This window comes from Schistocerca americana, chromosome 2 (assembly GCF_021461395.2).
Source record: "Schistocerca americana isolate TAMUIC-IGC-003095 chromosome 2, iqSchAmer2.1, whole genome shotgun sequence".
NCBI lineage: Eukaryota > Metazoa > Arthropoda > Insecta > Orthoptera > Acrididae > Schistocerca > Schistocerca americana.
This window is the reverse complement of record NC_060120.1, coordinates 775,360,123-775,385,834: the sequence shown is the minus strand read 5'-3', so window position 1 is coordinate 775,385,834 and position 25,712 is coordinate 775,360,123. Positions and strand designations below refer to the sequence as shown.

Below are 25,712 nucleotides of genomic sequence, written 5' to 3'. Positions count from 1 at the left end.
TTGCACATAAGCAAAGAAGGGCAGCATGAATGGTCACTGATGGTTTTTTGACCCATGTGAGTGTGTCATGGAGACCCTGAAGAAATCGAAATGGCAGACACTTAAAGATAGGTGTGTGCTGTCCTGTGAAAGCTTACTTAACAAAGTTGCAAGTACCAGCTTTAAGTGAGGAATCTAGGTACATACCTGAACTCCCTACATATTGCTTCTGTAGGGATCACAAAGACAAGTTTATACCAATTACAACTTGCAATGAGTCGTTCATGCAGTCATTCTTCCTGCTGTCCATATGTGAGTGGAACAGTAGCAGTTCTGATTTACTTCCGCGTACATATTCCACAACCCAACTGCACAAAGTGTGGTGGAGGGGTATATTGTACCACTACTAATCATTTCTCTTCTTGTTCCACTTGCAAATAGTGAGGGAAAAATGATTACCGTAAAAGCCCTAATTTCTCTTGTGTTCCTTAGACAAAATGTACGTTGTCAGAAAAACATCTCTGTAATACTTTCGTGTTGATCAAACCCTCCGGTAACAAATCTCGTGGTCCACCTCTGAATTGTTTCAGTGTCTTCTAATTCAGCTTTATGGGATCACAGACACTCTTAACAGTACTCAAGAATGGATTGTGCTAGTGTTCTGTATGTGGTCGCCTTTACAGATGAACAACGCTTTCCTTAAATTTTCCCAGTAAACCGAAGTCAGCTACTTGCCTTCACCACTACAATTCTGACATGCTTGTTCCACTTAATATTGCTTTGTGACCTTGTGCCTTGATGTGTAATCAGTCTGTTTAGTAGCACGCTGCTAATGCTGTATCCCAACATTAGGGGTTTGTTTTTCCCCCCCTCATCTTCATTAACTTAAATTTTTCTACATTTAGAGCTATATATCAGACCAATTACAAATTTTGATGAAGCCATCTTGTATTGTCTGACAGTCTGTGTGTGATGACACCTTTCTGTACTTCACAGCACAATCAGCAAATAGCTGCAGATTGCTATTCACCCCATCCATCCTATCATTTGTGTGTCTAGAAGACAATAGTGGTCCTGTCAGTCTTCCCTTGGCATTCCTGACGATTCCCTTCTCTCTGATGAATATTTGCCATTGAGGACAACATACTGGGTTCTGTTACTTAAGAAGCCTTTGAGCCATTCACTTTTCTGGGAACCTATTCCATATGCCGTATCTTTAACAGTCTGATGTGGCACCATGTCAAACACTTTACGGAAGTATAGAAATATGGGATCTGCCTGTTGCCCTTCATCCATAGTTAGCAGCATATTAGTGGAAAAAAGGACAAGCTGAGTTTAGCAAAAGCAATGCTTTTTAAAATCGTGCTAATTTGTAGACAGAAGCTTTTCCGCCTCAAGAAACTTTTGTATATTCTGAGGATACATTAAAGACACAGTCACCTGCTCTTTCTTCAACTCGCCGAGGTCTTCGCACTGAGAGAGATTTGCAATAATTGGAAGCTAAGTAAGACGTCAATACTGTAGAGTACTCTTCATAAAACTGAATTGGGATTCCGTCCAGTCCTAATGTCTGATTTATTTTCAGTTCTTTAGTTCTTTCAGTTGTTTATCTACACCAGGGATGCATATTACTATGTCCTCCATACTTTCGTGCAATGATTAAACAATGGTATATTTGTATGATCCTCCTATGTGAAAGATTTATTATAAACTAAATTTAAAAGTTCAGCTTTGCTTCTGCTGTCTTCTGTTGCCACAAAAGATTGGTGAACACTTGACTGGATAGGAGCCTTCAACTTGCTTAGTGATTTTATGAAGAACCATAATTTTATTGAGTTCTCAGCTAGATCCTTTGCTGAAGTATGATGCTGGTAGGTGGTGTTGCTTCGCACTTTGATCTTTTACGGATGCACGAATCTCAGCTAATTTTTGCATGTCATCTTTTGTGCATTCTATTTTGAACTGAGAGTGCAACACCCTTTGTTTCCTTAGCATTTTCTGAATTCTGGTGTTGAACCACAGTGTGTCTTTGCTGTCCTTAATCCACTTAACTCAGAACATGTCTCCTGATTGTGATTTACAATCCATATAAAATTTGCCCATAATCCATATTATCTACTTCAGTCATACTGGAACTAAATGATGTCCATTCATTGTCTAAGTGGGATTTTAGCAACTGTTTATGTGTTATATCTATCAAAAATGCTCTCCTAGCCTTTTTGATTGATTTATTAACCTTAACAATCATTGTTGCGATGATAACATAATCGGTAATCGTTGGGTCTGTACTGGCACCATTGATAAGGTTAGGCCTGTTTATAGCTAAGAGGTCTAAAATATTTTCATTGCGTGTGGGCTGTTGAACTAGGTGGTCCAGACAGTTTTTGGAAATGTTTAAAGACTGCCATTATGTACCCCCCCTCCGATGAATCCATAGACACCCTAGTGTATACTCGGTAGGCTAAAGGTGCCTCCAACTAACAAGCACCGTTTGGTTATTCTACACTACTGATTATAGACTTCTTTTGAATGACTTTAAAACTATCATGGCAGAATTGGGTGACCAGTAGAAACATAAGACAAGTAATTTGATGTATCCTAGACGTGTTAAATGTTTCAGATAATTTCAGTCGGACTCAGTTTTGACCTTGATAGACACAATATTTTTGTTGACTGAAGTGAACTCTTCCCTTTCCGTTGTAGGTAATCTGTCTTTGATACTTTCCATGACTCACTAAATATTTCAGAGCTTTCTACTTTCAGTTTCAGCCAGCTCTCTGTCCTGAGAATGATTTGAGTGTGACAGATTTCCTGGAGTTCAATAAATAGGAACTTTGTTTCAAATACTTCTACAATTTACTGATAATTATTTTATGGTCGAAGTGTCTTTACTTGAAACTTGGTCTGAATTCCGTATCTGTGTGTCAACTAGTGAATGAATGTTCATCAGATTACCTCACACTACCACCTAGCCTACCCCGAGGTTGGCTTCTATCAGTTTTTCCATTTGTCTGTAAGGAATTCGTGTTAGTATTTTGAAGTCGTGGCTTATTAAACTGATAGTTCAGTAATTTTCACATCTGTCAACACCTGCTTTCTTTGGGTCTTTGGGATTGGAATTATTATATTCTTCTTGAAATCTGACGGTATTTCACCTGTCTCATACCTCTTGCTCACCAGATGGTAGAGTTTTGTCAGGAATGGCTCTCCCAAGGCTGTCAGTAGTTCTAATGGAATGTTGTCTACTCCTGGGGCCTTGTTTCGACTTAGGTCTTTCAGTGCTCTGTCAAACTCTTCACGCATCATCATATCTTCCATTTCATCTTGATCTACATCCTCTTCCATTTCCATAATATTGTCCTCAAGAACATCACCCTTGTATAGACCTTCTATATACTCCTTCCACCTTTCTGCATTCCCTTCTTTGCTTAGAACTGGGTTTCCATCTGAGCTCTTGATATTCATGCAAGTGCTTCTCTTTTCTCCAAAGGTCTCTTTAATTTTCCTGTAGACAGTATCTATCTTACCCCTTGTGATATATGTCTCTACGTCCTTACATTTGTCCTCTAGCCATCCCTGCTTAGCCATTTTGCACTGCCTGTCGATCTCATTTTTGAGACTATTCCTTTTTGCCTGCTTCATTTACTGCATTTTTATATTTTCTCCTTTCATCAATTAAATTCAATATCTCTTCTGTTACCCAAGAATTTCTATTAGCCCTCATCTATTTACCTACTTGATCCTCTGCTACCTTCAGTATTTCATCTCTCAAAGCTACCCATTCGTCTTCTACTGTATTTCTTTCCCCCATTCTTGTCAATTGTTCCCTAATGCTCTCCCTAAAAACTCTCTACAACCTCTGGTTCTGTCAGTTTATCCAGATCCCAGTTCCTTAAATTCCCACTTTTTTGCAGTTTCTTTAGTTTCAATCTACAGTTCATAACCAATAGATTGTGTCAGTCCACATTTGCCCCTGGAAATGTCTTACAATTTAAAACCTGGTTCCTGAATCTCTTGTCTTAGCGTTATATAATCTATATGAAACCTTCCAGTATCTCCAGGCTTCGTCCATGTATACAACCTTCTTTCATGATTCTTGAACCAAGTGTTAGCTGTTATTAAGTTATGCTCTGTGCAAAATTCTACAAGCCGGCTTCCTCTTTCATTCCTTACCCCAATCCCATATTCAACTACTATGTTTCCTTCTCTTCCTTTTACTACAATCGAATTCCAGTCACCCATGACTGTTAGATTTTTGTCGCCCTTCACTGTCTGAATAATTTCTTTTATCTCATCATACATTTCATCAATCTCTTCTATCTCTTCATCTCTTCTTCACTGCGGAGCTAGTTAGCATATAGACTTGTACTACTGTGGTAGGTGTGGGCTTCATATCTATCTTGGCCACAATAATGCATTCACTACACTGTTTGTAGTAGCTTACTCGGATTCCTATTTTTTTATTCATTACTAAACCTACTCCTGCATTACCCCTATTCAATTTTGTATTTATAACTCTGTATTCACCTGACTAGAAGTCTTGTTCCTCTTACCACCGAACTTCACTAATTCCCACTATATCTAACTTTAACCTATCCATTTCCCTTTTTAAATTTTCTAATCTACCTGCCTGATTAAGGGATCTGACATTCCACGCTCCGACCTGTAGAATGCCAGTTTTTTTTTTTTTTCTCCTGATAACAAAGTCCTCCTGAGTAGTTCCCGCCCGGAGATCCGAATAGAGGACTATTTTACCCCCGGAATATTTTACCCAAGAGGACGCCATCATCATTTAACCATACAGTAAAGCTGCATGCCCTTGGGAAAAATTACAGCTGTAGTTTCCCCTTGCTTTCAGCCGTTCACAGTGCCAACACAGAAAGGCCGTTTTGGTTAGTGTTAAAAGGCCAGATCAATCAATCATCCAGACTGTTGCCCCTGCAACTACTGAAAAGGCTGCTGCCCCTCTTCAGGAACTACACTTTTGTCTGGCCTCTTAACAGATACCCCATCATTGTGGTTGCACCTGCGGTATGGCTATCTGTATCGCTGAGGCACGCAAACCTTCCCACCAATGGCAAGGTCCATGGTTCATGAGGGGGTAACCTGAATTCTGGTGTGTGAATGTCCAATGTTTTCTTATTTGCTCCTCGAAGGTTTATTAGTAAACAAGGCTTGCAAAATTTGCAGGATCCCCGAAATCTTAGTTACGTTAGTGTATGTGATGTACACACAAGGTCTGTAGATTAGTTTTTTGTTTTGTTAGGGATCAGATCTGAAACTTATCTCTTTTGCTTGGATTTATTTCTAGTTTTAATTTATTCACCCCTGTGTCAGCATTGACAGAATTTGTGTAAGGTGACTTGAATCCATGACATAACATAGTTCAAAATGCAACTCATAAAGCCGTTTAGTTAATGAGTCTGTCAGCTTATAGAGCATTCTGATTTCAGATTTTAGCCAGAAAATTTCAGTTTCTTTTGGCTTTATGTGCTGACATGCTGCTGTTATTGATCTTTACATTAGTGTAATATGGAATTACTTTGTTCCTCAGTTCTTGTTAAATCATGGTTTGGCTGGATTTTATCAGTTACCATACTTTACAGACGAAAAGATGCTACAGACTATAAGATGCACCTTTATTTTTCAGCATTTTTTAAATAACTTTTTCACCATTTTTATTGTAGGTTGCAAAGCCAGACAAAAAAAATTGTTTATAAAATCGAACTGATCTTTATAAAATCCTTGAAAATAGTCATCTGAACCTCCTCCTCTTCCACCTCCTCCTCTTCCACCTCCTCCCCTTCCTCCTCCTCCTCCTTCTTCTTCTTCTTCTTCCTCCTTCTTGTCATCATTGTCCCCTTTGTATATAAGATGGTCTTTCCTGCCATCAAGAGTGTTACTAATACCACTCTTCTTGAAAAATTTAGCAATAATATCTTCCCTCACTCTAGACCATGACTGTTTTATCCACTGAAACACTTGTTTGATTGTAGGTCATTTTAAATCTCCATTCAGCATGAATTCGCGTTGAGTTTCATCCATCATGTGTTTGTTTCATTTCTCTCTCACATACACTTTAATTGGTTTATTTATTAAGACATGAAGATGTTGCAATTGTGAAGTAAGTTGTCCTGGAATAGCAGAAAACTCTATCTCAAACTAGTGCTAAACTAATCTAGCTCGAGAACTCTTCTTCAATAAAGCACCTTTCTTTTTCTCCCACACTCTGTTAATCCATAATTTCATACCAGCCTCATCCATCCAAGCCTTGTCATGTAAGTGAACATCACCATCTGATGGTATTTCAGAAGATTTTGGCATTGTTTTGCACATGAAAATGATCATTGGATTAAATTTAGTACCATCAATGCAACATAAAAGGACAACAGTGCATTTTTTAATGTCCACTTGTTTTTATAATTACAGTTTTAGACATTTCTTGACAATAGTTTTGTTATTCAGTACATCCAGTGTCAGGAGTTTCATTCATATTCACTATTAGGCTTAGTTCCGCACGGGTTTTCTTTTGATGTTGAATAATAAAGTGATGGAAAGATAATATTTTCTCTTCATACTCTTGTGCCATTTTCGGAGATATTTTGGTTTTGGTTCTCATGCTAAGTCGACGACGCTTCGTAAACCTACAGCACCAATCAGCTCCTACCTTAAAGTCCGATACATTTGACTGTAGTGCTAGCTCGTGAGCATGTATTGGAATCATTTTTGTATTAAGGCCAATGCTGTTTTGACGGTGTCCTTGACGGCAGTTCAATACATCTTCCTCTAGTTTTGGTCATTTTACATTCAGTTCTCTATTTACACATTTAGTCTTTTTTTTTTCTTTTTTTTCCATTACTAGCCCGTCAATCAAAACTGGTTTTTATCTCCAGAATGAGATTTTCACTCTGCAGCGGAGTGTGCGCTGATATGAAACTTCCTGGCAGATTAAAACTGTGTGCCCGACCGAGACTCGAACTCGGGACCTTTGTCTTTCGCGGGCAAGTGCTCTACCAACTGAGCTACCGAAGCACGACTCACGCCCGGTACTCACAGCTTTACTTCTGCCAGTACCTCGTCTCCTACCTTCCAAACTTTACAGAAGCTCTCCTGCGAACCTTGCAGAACTAGCACTCCTGAAAGAAAGGATATTGCGGAGACATGGCTTAGTCACAGCCTTGGGGATGTTTCCAGAATGAGATTTTCACTCTGCAGCGGAGTGTGCGCTGATATGAAACTTCCTGGCAGATTAAAACTGTGTGCCCGACCGAGACTCGAACTCGGGACCTTTGCCTTTCGCGGGCAAGTGCTCTACCAACTGAGCTACCGAAGCACGACTCACGCCCGGTACTCACAGCTTTACTTCTGCCAGTACCTCGTCTCCTACCTTCCAAACTTTACAGAAGCTCTCCTGCGAACCTTGCAGCACTAGCACTCCTGAAAGAAAGGATATTGCGGAGACATGGCTTAGTCACAGCCTTGGGGATGTTTCCAGAATGAGATTTTCACTCTGCAGTGGAGTGTGCGCTGATATGAAAGGAAGGTAGGAGACGAGGTACTGGCAGAAGTAAAGCTGTGAGTACCGGGCGTGAGTCGTGCTTCGGTAGCTCAGTTGGTAGAGCACTTGCCCGCGAAAGGCAAAGGTCCCGAGTTCGAGTCTCGGTCGGGCACACAGTTTTAATCTGCCAGGAAGTTTCATATCAGCGCACACTCCGCTGCAGAGTGAAAATCTCATTCTGGAAACATCCCCAAGGCTGTGACTAAGCCATGTCTCCGCAATATCCTTTCTTTCAGGAGTGCTAGTTCTGCAAGGTTCGCAGGAGAGCTTCTGTAAAGTTTGGAAGGTAGGAGATGAGGTACTGGCAGAAGTAAAGCTGTGAGTACCGGGCGTGAGTCGTGCTTCGGTAGCTCAGTTGGTAGAGCACTTGCCCGCGAAAGGCAAAGCTCCCGAGTTCGAGTCTCGGTCGGGCACACAGTTTTAATCTGCAGGAAGTTTCATATCAGCGCACACTCCGCTGCAGAGTGAAAATCTCATTCTGGAAACATCCCCAAGGCTGTGACTAAGCCATGTCTCCGCAATATCCTTTCTTTCAGGAGTGCTAGTTCTGCAAGGTTCGCAGGAGAGCTTCTGTAAAGTTTGGAAGGTAGGAGACGAGGTACTGGCAGAAGTAAAGCTGTGAGTACCGGGCGTGAGTCGTGCTTCGGTAGCTCAGTTGGTAGAGCACTTGCCCGCTAAAGGCAAAGGTCCCGAGTTCGAGTCTCAGTCGGGCACACAGTTTTAATCTGCCAGGAAGTTTCATATCAGCGCACACTCCGCTGCAGAGTGAAAATCTCATTCTGGAAACATCCCCAAGGCTGTGACTAAGCCATGTCTCCGCAATATCCTTTCTTTCAGGAGTGCTAGTTCTGCAAGGTTCGCAGGAGAGCTTCTGTAAAGTTTGGAAGGTAGGAGACGAGGTACTGGCAGAAGTAAAGCTGTGAGTACCGGGCGCGAGTCGTGCTTCGGTAGCTCAGTTGGTAGAGCACTTGCCCGCGAAAGGCAAAGGTCCCGAGTTCGAGTCTCGGTCGGGCACACAGTTTTAATCTGCCAGGAAGTTTCATGGTTTTTATCTGTTGGTGGAGAGTCGAAATGTCGCTCAGCAGCTCTGTTTCCATGTTCTTCTGTATATGCTATTATTTTCAGTTTGTGGTCTGCATCATATAATGCCTTTTTTTCTATTACAAAAATATTGTACTGTCATTGATAACACAAATCCCTTTCAATTAAAGTTGACTGGCAGTGTAGACTGCAATGATGCATCATAGGCTAGACAATGTTATGGGTTTGTGATGGCAGGTTGTGAGGGAGACAGTGTTAACAAGCTTGTGAATCTCCGTAACTCATGTTCATCACATCAGTGCACTGCTGATGCTGGTTTATTTCAGTGTTGTCAGATAGAGAGAGGTTTTGTGCGGTGTCAAGTATATGGCCATTTTTAAGACTGGCGGGAATTTTAAATTTGCACTGGACATTTTTGTATTAATTTTAAGTACAAGATGCACCTGAATTCTGAAGGCGATTTTTCAAAGGAAAAAAGTGCGTATAATAGTCCATAAAATACGGTAACCTTTTTGTTCCTGTAGGTGTTAATTTGTCATTTTATCCTGCGAAGTAGTGGTAATTTCAGTGTATCAGTTTGGATAACCAAGTGCAACTGTGATTAAAATCGGTAATTTATTTTGTAATAAATATGCACTCTTTTGAGAATAGCTATTCAGTTACCAAAAATTTAGAGTTAGTTCAAATATTAAGGATCCAATAGTGCCAGATGTAGGAACATTTGCCTCCTCTGAGATATTAAACTACTACACAAATATCCCCTGGGAAGGCACTCTCTTAATAATACTAAAGAATTTAATCAAATACAGAAAGCTAAGCAGTGCAGACATTTATAAGCTCATGATGTGGCTTGATTTACCCCCTTGCATAACTATTTTTCATACAGGGACAAGTTTTATACGCAAAGCAATGGTCTAGCAGTAGGTAGCAGCATTGCAGGCTGGCTTTCTTGCTGACATATTTACATGTAACCTCTAACAAGAAAGCTTCTTAGCTCACCCACCACTTACTCACAAAATTGTGTGTTATAAAAGATATGTGCATGGCATAATCTTGTTCAATGGTCCAAAAAATAACTAAATATCCTAGCAGATTAAATGAATAAAATGGACCCAAATATCAGATTCACAGTTGAACATCAGACTGCCGAAGGAATTAATTTCCTTGATTAGGCTATTTACAGTCACCATAACAAGCATATCTTCCAAATAATGACAATATAATGAAAAGGATAGATTGCTACCCACCATATAGTGGAGATGCCAGAGTAGCAGACTGGCACAACAAAATGACAGCTAAATAAGTAAGCTTTTGGCCAAAAGTCCTTCTTCTGGAACACACACACACACACACACACGCACACACACACGCACACACACACACACACACACACACACAGAACCACAGTTTCTGGCTGCCTAAGCCAGCGGACTGGGTGGTAGGAGCCAGGAGGAGACTGTGACAGGGAGAGGGAGGGATAGTAGGGTGGGGAGGAGGGGGATGGTAAAATGTTGCATATGGGAGCATACAGGGACAAGGTGGGAAGAGAGTAGTGCATCTAGGTGCAGTGGGTGGTTAGACAGATGGCAGCAGGATTTGGAGGGGGGGGGGGGTGGAAAAAGAGAGAAATAAAAGGACTTTGGGTGCATTGGAATGGCAGGCTGTGTAGTGCTGGCACGTACTGACCTCACCTAATAAGTTTCATCTCCTGTCCCCCTTCTTCAGACATATCTGCTTACCAGCCTACAACCCACATATAATATTTTCATCTTTGATCTCATTTTGTTTTTATGTCTCCTTCAATTTGTTTTTGCCTTTCACTATTGGTGAACTCCATCAGATTTCATCTTGTTTCCCCATGCTTCATCCATTCTGTACTTTTTGTGATTTTTCTGATGTATTTTGGTGTAGTTTGCGGATTTTTCACATGTATTTCTGCTCCTTCACCATGGATCCTTGCTCCTTTCACCTGCGCATATACAGGAAAGTTTCCTTAACCCTATCCAGAACTGTCCCACATACTATTCCTGCATTGCTGCTTGGGTCATGAAATCCCCCCAAATGGTCTTACCACCAAATTACCCATCTGTGGCTGCCACCCCTCTGTCCACAGTGACCTCCATCTGTTCAGATTCTACCAGTCCTCAACCCTCACCAACATATCCCTGCTAAACCATGTAAATCAGACCCTAACTTTCTTGCAATATCTCCTCTCCATCCGTAAAATTCTTATGCTGTGCAATCCAAAATTTTTGGATCTCATCCCACAAATTGAATCACGTGCCCTCCAGGAACTAGAGCAGCATGCACAATGCCACCTCAAAAAAACACCACTCCAACCTGTTCACTTCCTACTCGTGCCTTCAACTTCAACTATCCTCCAACTCTGAAACAACCTAGAAACCACTTCGACTTCCTGTCATGGCTGACAAATCTTGTGTCACAGACCTACTACATTTACCCCAGCCTCAAAAACTCCCTCCCATGACCATACAGAATCCAGAACCTAAAGAGACCCGAAACAGTCATTAACCTTTCCTCGAAAAAGCCTTTGCTGCACAGAAGTATGTCCTTTCCAAAGGTCTCCCCATTTGCCCCACTCTCAAATTCATTTATGCAGGACTTGTTAAAGACCTTCTCTCCATCTCCCAGTCCCTACTGTGGAAACTTTGACACCAACCCTACCAATCAGACTCAACCAAAGACCAATGTTGAACCCTTCCTGACTCAGTTCATCCAACTGTGATCCACTCCCACTGCCCCCCTAATTGCCCCCTGTTTACTTTCCAGAATTTCTTAACCTCGAAGCTTGCATCACTGTCATTTCCCAAATACCTCAACGTGCAAGCACATCTTACATATGCAGAAAGAACTGCAATCCACTATCTTGATCCTGACCTTACAATCCTACCTGCTGACTTGTTTTGAACCACAACAATTACCTGGCAGATTCATCTGTCTACAAACCCTGCCACAGTGACTCCATTCCAGAAGTCCAGCAGGATCTTCAGTGTCTCCTCAAATTGTTAGGCCCATCCCAAACCCCCCCCCCCCTCTCTCTCTCTCTCTCTCTCTCTCTCTCTCTCTCTCTCTCTCTCTACCACTCCCCTACCTTCTAAAGCCAACCACCCAGGATGCCCAATTGTGGCCATTTACCATGTCCCCACTGAGAGAATCTCTGTTCTCATAGATCAGCACCTTCAGTCTGTTACCTGCAGCCTATCCTGCTGTATGAAGGATACCAGTGATTTCCTCCACTGACATTCTACAGTTCCTGTCCCTTTACCACATGGCGCCCTGCCCATCACTATTAATACCACCTCCCTTTACACTAACATCCCTAATTTCCATGGCCTTGCCACTATTGAACACTACCTTTTGCAGTGCCGGTGACGGCCTTGCCACTATTGAACACTACCTTTCACAATGTCCGGTGGATTCCAAACCTACAACCTCCTTCCTGGTCATCATGATTAACTATGAAATGATAATTAAATCAAGACCCCAAGCTGTCGACAGGTGTTGATATATGTCAATGTGGGCAGTTGAAAATGTGTGCCCTGACCAGGACTCAACCCCAGGATCTCGCGCTTACATGGCAGGTGCTCTAGCCATTTGAGCCACCGAGAGCACAGAGGATAGTGCGACTGCATGGATTTATCCCTTGCATGCTTCCCATGAAACCCACATTCCCAACTCAATGTCCACACACTACATTCGTAGTGCCCCTGCCGATTACACTCATTAATTGCAGCAGATAATCTTAGAGAGTCCCATAAGACTTCGGGCAATGCATGTGCACACAGCACAGGAGAAAGAACAGATACCATCTTCATATAGTTAAGGCTAACCGGCCATTGATCTTCTTCTTGATGCCTTCCAAATATACAGAAAACACATTACCACTGATATTGCCATTAACAATACCTCAGGCCACCCAAACCAATATAAAACCACTTTCTTCAGGTCACCTGTAAACCATGTGTTTTGCATTCCTATCAGTGAAGCAGATGCCTTTAAGTAAATGAATGTGATAACCCAGATAACCCTGACGTCCTTCTGGAAGGACGGCGTCACTCACTGTTGAAATTATTTATTTTTGCGAATAATGCATTGTTGCAACGGACTGTGACTCATTGTTATATGAAGTAGGCAGAGTCAGTTGCGCGCTGCGACAGTCAGTTTGACGCTGTCGTTCATAGGGAGTGAGAAACTGTGTCCTGAAAATAGGGCCTATTTTACCATGGACGAACTGACTGACCTTGTCATTGATGTGTATGTATATTTTCTTTCATATTGCATCAATAATTCTGAAACTTGTCATATGATATCTTCAAGAATTAACCTATATTATTTACAAGTTCATATTATGATTGAAAGTTTTTGTCAATTGTAATTCAATAATGTTTTCAACCGTCCTTCCAGAAGGTCGTCAGGGTAATATGTTGTCATTTTGTATTCACAGAAAATGATGTACACTGATGGAACTTTTGGACATGTTAGAATCAAAAGATGAGGAAATACCTAATACTGGCCTGTGTAGTAAGGATTATGAAATGAAAGGTATGGGGTACGGTGTGGTAATGACTTATGTTGACCAGTTACTTCCACATGTTCCATATCGAATATACTTTGATAACCTCTTTACCAGCGTTGAACTACTACATGACCTAAAAGAGATGGGGGTGGAAGCAACAGGAACAAAAAGAGGAAACAGAGCTAAGAATTGTACTCTATCATCTGTAGATAAAATGATAAAAGAAAATAGAGGATCATATGAAGTTTGCTCTGAATCAGCATCTGGGATTTCCATTGTATGTTGGAATGACAGCAATGTTGTTACTGCAGCCACCAACTTTGACAGAGTGCAACCACTACGCTCTGGAGCAAGATTTTCCAGGGAACAAAAGAAACGGATTAGCATGCCTCAACCTAACTTCTTACACTCCTACAATACTCATATGGGAGGCATAGATCGAGCTGACCAAAATGTATCCCTATATAGATGGTCTGTAAGAGGGGAAAAAGTGGTATTTCCCGATCATTGCACATTTTATAGACATTGCAGAGCAAAATGCCTGGGATCTTTACACGCACAATGAAGAACCCATAGATCATCTGACATTTTGTCGTCGAATTGTCACTGCAATTCTTGAAAGTAACAAAAGAGTCACTACCAGCAGAGGACGTCCTAGTAAGAGGGCAAAACTAGATTTTAGATGTGATGGAAGAGAACATTAGGTTGCTGAATTACCAACGGACGAGATACCAAAAAAGAAGCAGCAGCTGAAATGTCGAAGTTGCCACAAAAAACTACTACTATGTGCGTAAAATGTGACGAACCACTTCATGTTTGTTGCTTTTTGTCTTATCATACTAGTGCATAAAATATGTGTGTAGGTTATTTTCTTTGTTTTTTGTATTTATTACCTGTTTTAGCCCATAATTCAAATTTATTTATGTTTATTTGAAAGTATAAAAACCAAAACAAATTAATTGTGCAATGTCATATACATTAAAAACATTTTCCCTTATTGTTCTGACGTCCTTCTGGAAGGACGCCCACTTTTGGAAATACTAAATAAAAATAAATACTCAAAATTGTTTTTACTTTCTTTTTTACAACCTTGTGAATCAATGTAGATAAGATATAAAGCAATTTTGAAAAACAAATAATTCAGGACTATCTGGGTTAAACCTGTAGTCCAAAATAATGGACATAACACCACCATAATAAACACCCTAGTTGAAAAAATCCACCACCAACATGACAAGCTAAGAAAGAAATGACAAAATTTGCCAGTCTTCCATTCCTTGGCAGTGTGTCATTTTAACTTGAAAATCTTTGCAGATCACATCCTTCCATACTGACAAACTACAAAATAAAATTGTTCATAATAATAAATCTGCTGGATTGTCATACAAACTCTTGCTCCTGTTCTTGCTTGTATATAGGGCAAATAGCAAGAAGTTTTGCAACCCACCACAAATAACATATGGATGCCCTCCAACTCAAAAAGTTAAATAAGCCCAGCTCACTTATTACTCATCATGCTGTGCTACACATGGCTGAAAAGGTGCTGCAGATAGATCTCCTTGAACAATTAGAGACTTTTATTCATAAGCTAAAATCACCTCAAGAATTCCTTAGCAAAGAAACTAAATCAATAGAGAACTTTTTCTTCAAGAATTTCGCAGACAATCTGGCACCAAAACACCAATAATAATAATAATAAAATAGATTCATCCTTATGCATAAATTATATCCTACATTCATGTAGCAATTATGGCATTTTGTAACTCAGTTAGTCTTCAATCACATAGCACATATTTAACTCTGTTTATCTTTTGTATAAATTTTAATTTATATTACAAAATTCACTCAAATATATTTTGTGTACTTATAAATTTATACTGTAATACAGTGCATCTCAGGCCAAAGATTATGATGTAGTAAAGTGCGATATGTCATATTCATATTCTTTGTGATAACATCAAGTATTTACCTTCAGTGCTGTGTATGTTTTTGTGTCTTACCTGGTAATGTACATTATGGGAGTGGATTTACTGTGAATATGATGCAGTGTGCTGTAGGTAACGAAAATGTAACAACCTTCCTGTTCTGTAAACATTTCGCCATCGATAACTAAGTTTCTGTAATTTTCGCCACCACCACCACCACAGTATCTAGCTACACTTGATTCACGATGTAATGTTTCTGTGACATCTCCACCTGATGATGAACCTGCAGGAGGCCAAAAAATGTTAATGGTAAAATAAATTGTATCAAAAAATCAAAAAGTGACCAATTGCATATTTATTTCCAAATAATTTGCCAATATCAATATGTCAGTGTCTTCCATTTGCATGTCTGGAAGGGCTACTAAACTGCCCATTTTGCATACACAAGAATTCCCTGAAGCATTCTCAGCAAAGAACTTGCTGATATGACTTTTCCAGTTGCTCCTATGAGGTAAGGCTTGTACTTCTTGGGGTCACAAATATCAGTTCCATAGCCCTTGGTTAATTTAGCTGATTTTTAAAGTTGTCACTGTCTGTAGTGAACATTTAACCATTTAAAAATCATTGTACGAGTTGTCTTGCTTCCAGTCCAAAACTTGCCCAACACTGAAGTTAATCTGACGAATGGTGCCTGGATGCCATTTGAGCAAATTTGCATTTCCTCTTGTACCAGTGACTGCCGTATTGCTTTCAGAGAGGCAGTTAATAGCTCTGTACAGGTGTTTCCTATGTTTTTTGTGGATTGCTTGCTATTTCTTGGGTTATTTGTTATTAACTGATTTTCCCCCAATTTGTGGAGACCAGTGTATTAGATGTGAAATATTAGTACTGTATTGTACATGAAATTGTTTAACTGAAAAAAAAATGTGATCAGGTGTAGAAAAAGAACTTGCACGGTTCCCATTTTTTAAATACTCTGGTTTTAATTATTAATATAATCTGCATTTTATCTTTGTACCATTGCACACACAATATTACAAATTTACAGAGATTTTTCTCTTGTTTCTATGCTCAGTCTCTTGAAATATTACCAGGTCAAACTTTCTTTATCTGAAATGCAAGATCAGCCGTCAGAAGAGACCATAATGCATCAGAATGTGATGGAGATATTGGACATGGGGTTGCTGCTTGGAGCACCACTTGCAGCACCTGCCCCTGATCTATCTGATCTTGCCCGTATTCTCTCTGAAAATATTTCAAAAGGTAATAACTTAATACCTCATTGTGAAAATCTTGGTTTTGTTAGATATCTATTACTGTACTTGTCAGACGCCAAAAGTAATATTATTTAGGTATTTACACAAAATTTCTATTGATGGTGTTTATGACTCTTATATCTTAGTGCCCAAGAAGTGATATATATATATATATATATATATATGTGTGTGTGTGTGTGTGTGTATAGAGGGAAACATTCCACGTAGGAAAAATATATCTAAAAACAAAGATGATGTGACTTACCAAATGAAAGTGCTGGCAGGTCGACACACACACAAACATACACACAAAATTCAAGCTTTCGCAACAAACTGTTGCCTCATCAGGAAAGAGGGAAGGAGAGGGAAAGACGAAAGGATGTGGGTTTTAAGGGAGAGGGTAAGGAGTCACTCCAATCCTGGGAGCGGAAAGACTTACCTTAGGGGGGAAAAAAGGACGGGTATGCACTCGCGCACACACACACACATATCCATCCACACATATAGGCACAAGCAGACATATTTAAAGACAAAGAGTTTTGGCAGAGATGTCAGTCGAGGCAGAAGTGCAGAGCACTGTACTGTGTGTGTGTGTGTGTGTGTGTGTGTGTAGTTAAGAGCACAGTGCAATGGCAGAAAAGATTATCAGAGGGATGGTCAATAAGAAAGGAAGTAATGTGCAGACTTCATGAAGAATAGCTGAGTAGCTTGTAAAATGGATAATGCTTTCTATATTCAGAATTCCTGGAGGTGATCCAAATTGCAGTGATTATGAAAAAAGTTCAGAAGAGTTGCAACAGAAGTATGTCCTGTGGGTTTGAGATAAGGTTTTGAGTGTATAATTTCGTGAAATGAATGAGAGATTGTAAATCAGCTTTTTCTCTCATGTTTTAAACTTATTCAGGAAAAAGAATGTACAAAAAATGTAGAGGAGACTGAACACGCACTGGACAATGACAAAATACTCAGGAAAGTAAAGGTAGCAGAAAATAAATTCTAATGTTATGATCAGAAGTGGAAGTAAAGATGCCTTCGTTTGGGCATCTAGAGAAAGCTCTCAGCATTATAAAAGGGAATTAATGTTTGTATTTATCGGAAGAGTGATGAACCTAGAGTACCAGAATCGCCAATCTGTGCTGTAACTATAACAATTTCTGTAACATCACTGCTTTCACTGAAGTGCAGAATTTAAATCAAGATTACGGCTATACAAGAATTATTTACAGGAAACTAATTCAGTTTGACTCTTTAGAGATAGTGAAAAGTGAGCAAACTAATTTCAGTTCCTTGGATTTCTTCAGGTACGAAGCTGACGGTGTACAGAGTTGCATGGAAATTTGCCATCAATAATTTGCATTGTATTCGTTAATTATAGGCTCCAATCACATTACACATCAGTTATCATTGATCCATCTTTTCCACATTCATTCCACATTCTGCTATTCTAACATATAACCATTTATTTTGTGTGAAAGTAATTAAATAAGTCAGTGTGTATATCTCAGGTTTCTGAAATTTACAGTTAGTGTTGATTTTCTCTCTCTTATTATCGTTTTTATTTTAGTTATTCAGTTTTGTAACATGTACTGGAAGTTTCTGGTAACTGTGCACAGGTTGCAACTTTTGTTTCAGATGTGGATATGAAACCTCTAGCAGTATCAGAAATCAAAAGGCAGAGATTGTTAGCCTCAGATATCAGTGGCATTCATGGTACACCAGTACCTACAGTGGAATGTCCATCACTTGAAAGTTTCTACGCCATGTATTTTAAACCACTTGTACCAGTTAAGATTACAGGTAAGTAATGGGTGAAATGTGTAGACTGGTGAAGACCAGAACTGGAGCTGGCTCTCTCTCTCTCTCTCTCTCTCTCTCTCTCTCTCTCTCTCTCTCTCTCTCTGTGTGTGTGTGTGTGTGTGTGTGTGTGTGTGTGTGTGTGTGTGTGTGTGTGAAGGGGAGGGGTATCAATGTGCCTCACACCACCGTAAACCAAGGGGTATGTGCCCATCATGGCTAGGGTACAGGGCTCTGTGCAATGGTTTACTGCCAGGTAACCATTGCTATGGCTGCATGATGCCATTGAGGAGAGTCCCCATTTGAAGTGGGTGGTATCGTGATGGAAGACCCATGCATAAAGTGAATTAATAAACTTTAGTCTGCTGGTGGCTGCTAGGCCCCAGCAGTCTCTTTATATTGGAAATATTCTTATAATTAAGGAGGATAAGACTCCACGATGCTTCCCTCCCTGGCTACGCTGTGGGAAGAGGGACAAGCCAGACTTGGACTAATGAGGACACTTTTACTGCAATGAAACCATTTCTTGTCAAGAACATTGAAGACAAATTTGGGGAAGCTGAACTTGTGGGAAAAATGCAAAATGGGTCATTATTAATTAAAACTTCCTCTGCTGCCCAATCTTCATCCCTTCAGATATGTGATTGTCTAGGTAACATTCCTGTGATCATTGTCACACACAAAACTTTGAACGTGGTACAAGGAATCATCTTCCACGGAGATCTTATGCTCCAAATAGACGAGGAGTTAGAGACTCACCTCCAACCGTGAGGTGTACGTTTTATCAGACATGTTCAAATAGGACCCTAGGATAATCATATGGATACATGCGCATTTATCTTAGCTTTGATGGGAATGCCATTGTGGAGAAAGATAAAGCCATGATGTACAGGTGTGATGTGAAACCATATGTCCCATTGCGTGCGTCAGATGTTCATGCTTTGGGCATATGTCATCCTGCTGCATGGCAAACCCAGAATGTGTCAACTGTGGACGACCATTCCACGAAGGTAGTCCCTTTAAACATGCACCTTTGTGTGTCATCTGCATGTAACACCATCCTCTTAAGTTCTCTAGTTCACCCAGTTTTCAAGAAAGAAGATCCAAGAATGCAAATATGTTTGTTGTATAATGATGCACGTAAGAAATATGAACTCCTACATCCTGTGTGTATGACCATTAATTATGTTAACGTATGACCATCGCCCCTACCTCAACCTTCCACAAACCAGTTCTCACACCATCCTTCTCTCCTGTGATTCCTGCAGTCTGTTCCTTGGGAACCACTTCCCATAGCTGGCTGGAGAAGCATTTTCCTTCACCAGTGTCTACTGGTACATGGATTTCTCTTGGAATCCCTTTCCCTGACAACCTCCGTACATGAGTCCTAACACCAAACGGTGGCTGATGGACCCACAACCAGTGGGTCCCAGGGCTGTCCACTCTTCATATGTTCGTGCTCAATGCAAATAGACCTTTAAATGCCACCTTGCTCCCCAAAGGTTATGAAGGAAAGGACGAAGAAGCAGAAGAAAAGAAGAAGAATCACTACAAAGCTCCTCTGGTTCCTCTGGAGGTGTCAGATCCCTGCAGTCAGATTTTACATGTCTGCACATTTAAAGCAAGTTGCCAATTTCTGCACTACTTTGAAATCTTAAGATCTGACAATATTTATGCAGCTTCTTTCAGATAGTACTTCATAATAGATAACTGCATCATTTGCAAAAAACATGATTTTACTACAGATATTGTCTGCAAGGTAGTTGATATACAACATGAACAGCACACTTCCCTGGGGCGCACACTAAGTTACTTCTACATCTGACTACGACTCTCCATCCAAGGTAACATGCTGCATTCACTCTACCAATAAGTCCTCAGTCCAGCCACAAATTTCATTTGATACCTGATATGAATCTGCTTTTCACAATAAGAATCAGTGTGATACTGAATTGAACACTTTTCAGAAATCAAGAAATACTGTGAGTCTAATGCTTTTTGGAAATCAAGAAATTCTGCATCTACCTGACCGCCTTGATCCAGAGCTTTCAGTAAGTCGTGTGAGAAAAGTGCAAGTTGGGTTTCACATGGTTGATGTTTTTGGAATCCATGCTGGTTGGCATTGAGGAGGTCTTTCTGTTTGAGATGCCTCAGTATGTTCAAACTCAGAATATGTTAAAAGTCCTACAACAAGCTGATGTCAAGAACAGTGGATAGCAGTTTTGTGCATCACTTCTACTGTTCTTCTTGTAGACATGTGCGACATGTGCTTTTTTTTCAAAGAACTGGGCAAAATTTTTCGTTTGAGGGATCGATGATAGTTTATAGTTAGAAGAGTGGTTAAACTCAGCTGCAAATTCAGCATAGAATCTGACAAGGATTCCATTGGGTCCTGGAGCTTTGTTCAATTTCAGATGTTTCTCAACATCACTGACATGAATACTTATTTCATTCATCTTTTCAGTGGTACAAGGATTTAAACAAGGGCCATTTGAAATCAGATAAGCATTTCAGATTTTGCTCTGCTACCCTCAATTTCAGTTCCTGTCTCATTCGCTAGGGACTGGATGCTAACTTTGGTGCCACCAACAGCCTTTACATACGACCAGAATTTCTTTGTGTTCTGTGAAATATCATGTGTAATATCCTGCTAAAGTAGTCATTAAAGGCTCTCTTGACAGTCAAAAATGTTTCATTCAACTACTAGTATAAATGTACAAAAAAAATCATGAAAATTTGAGATGTCAAGATCAAGACCATTGGTTGATTTCATAAAGGACTGACCTTGCTACTGAAACCTACCTTTACCAAATAAGTGTATGGCAAAGCCATCTTTCACTAAAAGAAGTGTATGGCAAAGCCTGTTCATCAAGTACACGAGTTTTTGACTGGTTCAAGCATTTCCAAGATGGCAGAGATGATGATGAAAATGTCTCAGTATAAAAAAAGGATGAAAATATTGAAAAAGTACATAATCTGATTCGATCTGACTGTCAGTTGATTATCTGATCAATTGCTGAAAATGTAGTAATTGACAAACAGTGCACGGTAAATTTTACACAACTGAACTAACATGAGAAAAGTGCGTGCAAAACTGGCACTGAAAATCGTCACGATTAAATAAGAGTCTTGTGAAAAGATTTGTACTGACACTTTGAATACCACTGAAAATGACCCTGACTTCTTGGAAAGAGTGATAATGTGACAAATTTTGGTTTTCCGCTTATGACCTAGGAACGAAGCTTCAACCCAAGCATTGGAAGGGCCCAACTTCATTATAAGACAAAAACGCTCAAATGAACAAATTCGAACAATGATAATGATCCAGAATGAAATTTTCACTCGGCAGTGGAGTGTCTGCTGATATGAAACTTCCTGGCAGATTAAAACTGTGTGCCAGACCAAGGCTAACTTGGAACCTTTGCCTCCACTGCAGAGTGAAAATTTCATTCTGGAAACATCACTCAGGCTGTGGCAAAGTCAGGTCTCTGCAATATTCTTTCTTCCGGGAGTGCTAGTTCTGCAAGCTTTGCAGGAGAGCTTCTGTGAAGTTTGGAAGGTAGGAGACGAGGTACTGGTGGAAGTGAAGCTATGGGGACAGGTCATGGGTCGCGCTTGGGTAGCTCCGATGGTAGAGCAGTTGCCCATGAAAGGCAAATGTCCCAAGTTTGAGTCTGTCTGGCACACAGTTTAAATCTGCCAAGAAGTTTCAAGTAATAATGACTGTGGGAAAAAAAATTCACAGAATTGTCTACACTGGGCTCCTATTAATCAACACTACCCCTTTATGTTATTTAAGGTCAAATCTACATTAAAAGGAGCAAGATTTCAGTCCGTTGAAGTTGTGAAAGAACAAGTGGCAGGTGTCGTGAAACAGCTCACAGAGGAATACTTCCAGCACTGTTACCATCAATGGAGAATTTGCATGGAGCATTGTAGGGATAGATGAAGGGGAGTATTTTTTTTTATCTTAAGTTTTAAAACAGAAATCCCATTATTTTATAGCTAAACATCGTAGTCACTGGTCGGACATATGTGACTTATCAGTACAGTTCCCATATCCTGCACTTATTTCTGATATATAGTTCTTCATTTCTGGGAGATATTGGGTCTTACTATTCATGAAATATTTACATTTGCAGAAACAGTTCTTGTAGGTACAACTAAGAGAACTCTTCACTGAGGTGGGCTGTTCAGCTCTGTATTTCATGTGTGTTGAATGAAGAGGCTTTTAACGTGAAGTGTGAGTTTATGGCTGTAGGACTTCTGAACAAAAGACAAAAATTTTACAATAAAAAATGTTATTTCTTTACGATTCTACTCTCATAACTTGTACATTTTTCTGGAGTATATGGAAATGTAGCTCATTCCTCATAAATGCAACTACTGTTCTCAATCTCCACTAGTCCCTGTACCTCATCATTCTGAACACTATCTCCTAGGCATGCCCCATTTAACCCTCTGTCATCAAATCATGTATACTTTTCCCCCTTTTCTACTGTAACTGACTTGTACCTTCCTTTGTTATGATTTAATTTTACTCCATATCCTACACCTTCCCAATGTACTAAGGTGATAAAACCTAATGTTCATACAGACCTGCTTTTGCCTGGCATAGTGCACCAACTCGGTGAGCATGGACTCAACAAGCCGTTGGAAGTACCCTTCAGAAATACTGAGCCGCACTACCTCTATAGCTGCCCATAATTGTAAAAGTGTTGTAAGCGCAGGATTTCTTGCAGGAACCGGCCTCTCAATTATTTCCCATAAATGTTCAATGGGATTCATGTTGGGCACCCTGGGTGGCCAAATCATTCACTCAAATTGTCCAGAATGTTCTATAAACCATTCGTGATCAACTGTGGTCTGGTGATACAGCGCACTATCACCAATAGAACTTCCATAGTTTGGGAACATGAAGTCGATGAATGGCTGAAAATGGTCTCCAAGTAGCCGTACGTAACCATTTCCAGTCAGTGATCAGTTCAGTTGGACCAGAAGACCCAGTTCATTCCATGTAAACACAGCCCACGCCATTGTGGAGCCACTATCAGCTTGCACAGTGCCCTGTTGACAACTTTGGTCCCTGGCTTTGTGAAGTCTGTGCCACACTTGAACCCTACTATCAGCTCTTACCAACTGGAATCGGGACTCATCAGACAAGGCAATGGTTTTCCAGGTGTTTAGGGTCAAAACGGTATGGTCACGAGTCGAGGTGGGCCACTGCAGGCCATGGCACTTGTGTCGATCTCCTGTTGGCATAGCCTGTTAACACCAAATTATGTCACACTGTCCTGATGGATACATTTGTCGTACGTCCCACATTGATTTCTGCAGTTATTTGCAGAGCTGTTTGTTAACAATGACATCTCTACACAAATGGCACTGCTCTGTCATTAAGGCTGTTGGGCCCATGTGTTGTCCATACTGATAGGTAATGCCTAATATTTGGTATTCTTGGCACTCTTGACACCGTGGATCTCTAAATATTTAATTCCCTAACTATTTCTGAAGTTGATTGCCCCATGCATGTAGCTCCAACTACTATTCTGCATCCGAAGTCTGCTAGTTCCTGTTGAGCAGCCATAATCATGTGGGGAAACTTTTTCACATGAATCACCTGAGTACGAAGGACAGCTCTTCCTATGCACTGGCCTTTTTTACCTTGTGTACGCGATACCACCATCAACTGTATATGTGCAGATCGCTAGCCTTGACCTGTTACCCAAGTGTATTGCCTCATCAAGGCCCTCTCACCCTGTGCAGATGTCAGTCAACCACTCCCTAAACACACCTCACCTACCAGTTCTATACTGTACACTAACATAATATAACCTAAGAGTTCCCCTGCTGTCCAACTCCTCCCTCTACACTAAACATTTTTCATGTTGTCACCAGTAAAGCTGCAGCAGGTCTTGCCGCTGCACCCCCCCCCCCCCTCCCCATTTGTCTCTTTCCTCAGTTGGCAGTCCAATGCTCTGTGCTCTGTTGGTTAATTGAATTGACAATGATGAATGTCAATGGCAGCACAAAACTATTGGCTCACACAGTAGTATGTATTTCCTCCACCTGAATATGCTAAAAACTAATCACTTTATTATAAATATTGTAGAGGGGCTGTTGTTGCTTCAACACGAGTCGAAACAGATTCTGAAAATGGTAGATTGGCAGGGACCAAACAATGAGGTCATCAGTCCCAAAATCCCAGAAAGGTTCATCTGGAAGTAGCGATGTCCCCTAAGGAAATTTTCTGATCTATTCAGGAGATTCATAACAAAAAAAGCAAGGAGGTTAAAATGTACTGGATATCTTTTGTACAGTCAGTAATAGATGAAAGTTGAAGGAGACAGGGAAGTCATCAGGTGGGCATCCCCGGGGGCTCTGCTTGCAACAGGAATCATGCCACCCACAGCTATCCCACCCCTGATCCTTCACAGTCAAGAGCACCTACTATTTAACGAAGTGCGACACCCAGAACAGAAAATTGGATACAGCAGACAGGATGCAAATCAAATCTGAAAACAATTAAAAGAGTGTTAAAGAGGGATGAGAGTACAATGAATGGTCAAGGGGGTAGGATCAGGGATCCCCTAGATTTAGCATAACTGCCTTGCCTTGCCCCTGCATCTGCTCTGGAGGTAAATTAAAACTTTGTAGCAGTGAACAGAAACCACTTTCGTGGAGAAAACAAAGAACCAGTTCAACCATGCGGGGAGTGTCTGCCAATATTAAGATGCACTAAGTCTGGAAGTCCATATTTATTACGGAGGGCCAAAAGGTATGAGCTATTGCCTGTAAGACTCCACAACCAAATTGGGAGGTGTCTCGTTACACGGAAGAAAACTACGGGAAAGTACAGGTTAACCTGGTATCACCGATGTGGAGATGACATAGGACTAAAGATTCCTTCCACGAGAAACAGAAGGAAGAGCACCCTGTTGCAGTAGTCTCCTTCACTGTGGGGAGTTTATTAGACGAGGCAGTAGCCCATGAGACGACGTTTCATTTCCAAGCAAGCAGAGATCTCATGTGCACCTGGAAATCCACATGTGGGGTCAGCAAAGCCAACAAGCAGGGAGTAAAGTCCCTCTAGCCATATGGTTGGCCTGTTCATTCCCCAGGATGCTCACATGACTTGGGTCTCAGAGAAATACCACTGAGCAGGCAGCACGACCAAGGTCAGTGAGAAGTTCACAAATAATTCAGACCAAAGGGTGGCTAGATCAGTATTGTTAATACCCTGTAGACTGCTCATTGAGTCAGAACATATGAAAACACATTCAAGGCAGTCCTGTTTCATAAAATGGAGGGCACAGCTAAAGACTGTCAGATCTGCCGTAAACACGCTGTATGTTTGTGGCAGCTAATGGCATTCCATATTTGCACGAGATTTAAAACCAATCTCATCCACAGTTTTACAGCTGCCTGTGTGAAAGACGGTAGAACCCTGGAACTCTTGAATTGGATGTAACAGATGCTGAAAGGTCATGTGGGTGATAGAGTTTAGGACTTCAAAAGACACCAGTCCTAATTTAATAGCTGAGCACTATCCAGGGTGAGTGCACAAGAAGACATGGGGAATGCAGTCCAGGTAGAGGAGACCGGGATCTTGGCAGGCGCAT

At 40.6% G+C, this 25,712-nt stretch overlaps 1 protein-coding gene across 2 annotated transcripts in view; it reads left to right on the top strand.

Annotated features, from left to right (window-relative positions):
- LOC124593703 (bifunctional peptidase and arginyl-hydroxylase JMJD5) overlaps positions 1–25,712 on the top strand; it is an 87,841-nt gene that overhangs the window by 31,778 nt on the left and 30,351 nt on the right. The window contains exons 3-4 of one of the 2 annotated variants that reach the window (XM_047132010.1): positions 16,168–16,303; positions 17,929–18,093. In XM_047132010.1, coding sequence (XP_046987966.1) covers positions 16,168–16,303; positions 17,929–18,093 — 301 coding nt within the window. Of the gene's footprint in view, positions 1–16,134; positions 16,304–17,928; positions 18,094–25,712 lie in introns of both variants that reach the window. The other variant, XM_047132009.1, reaches the window with a different exon arrangement.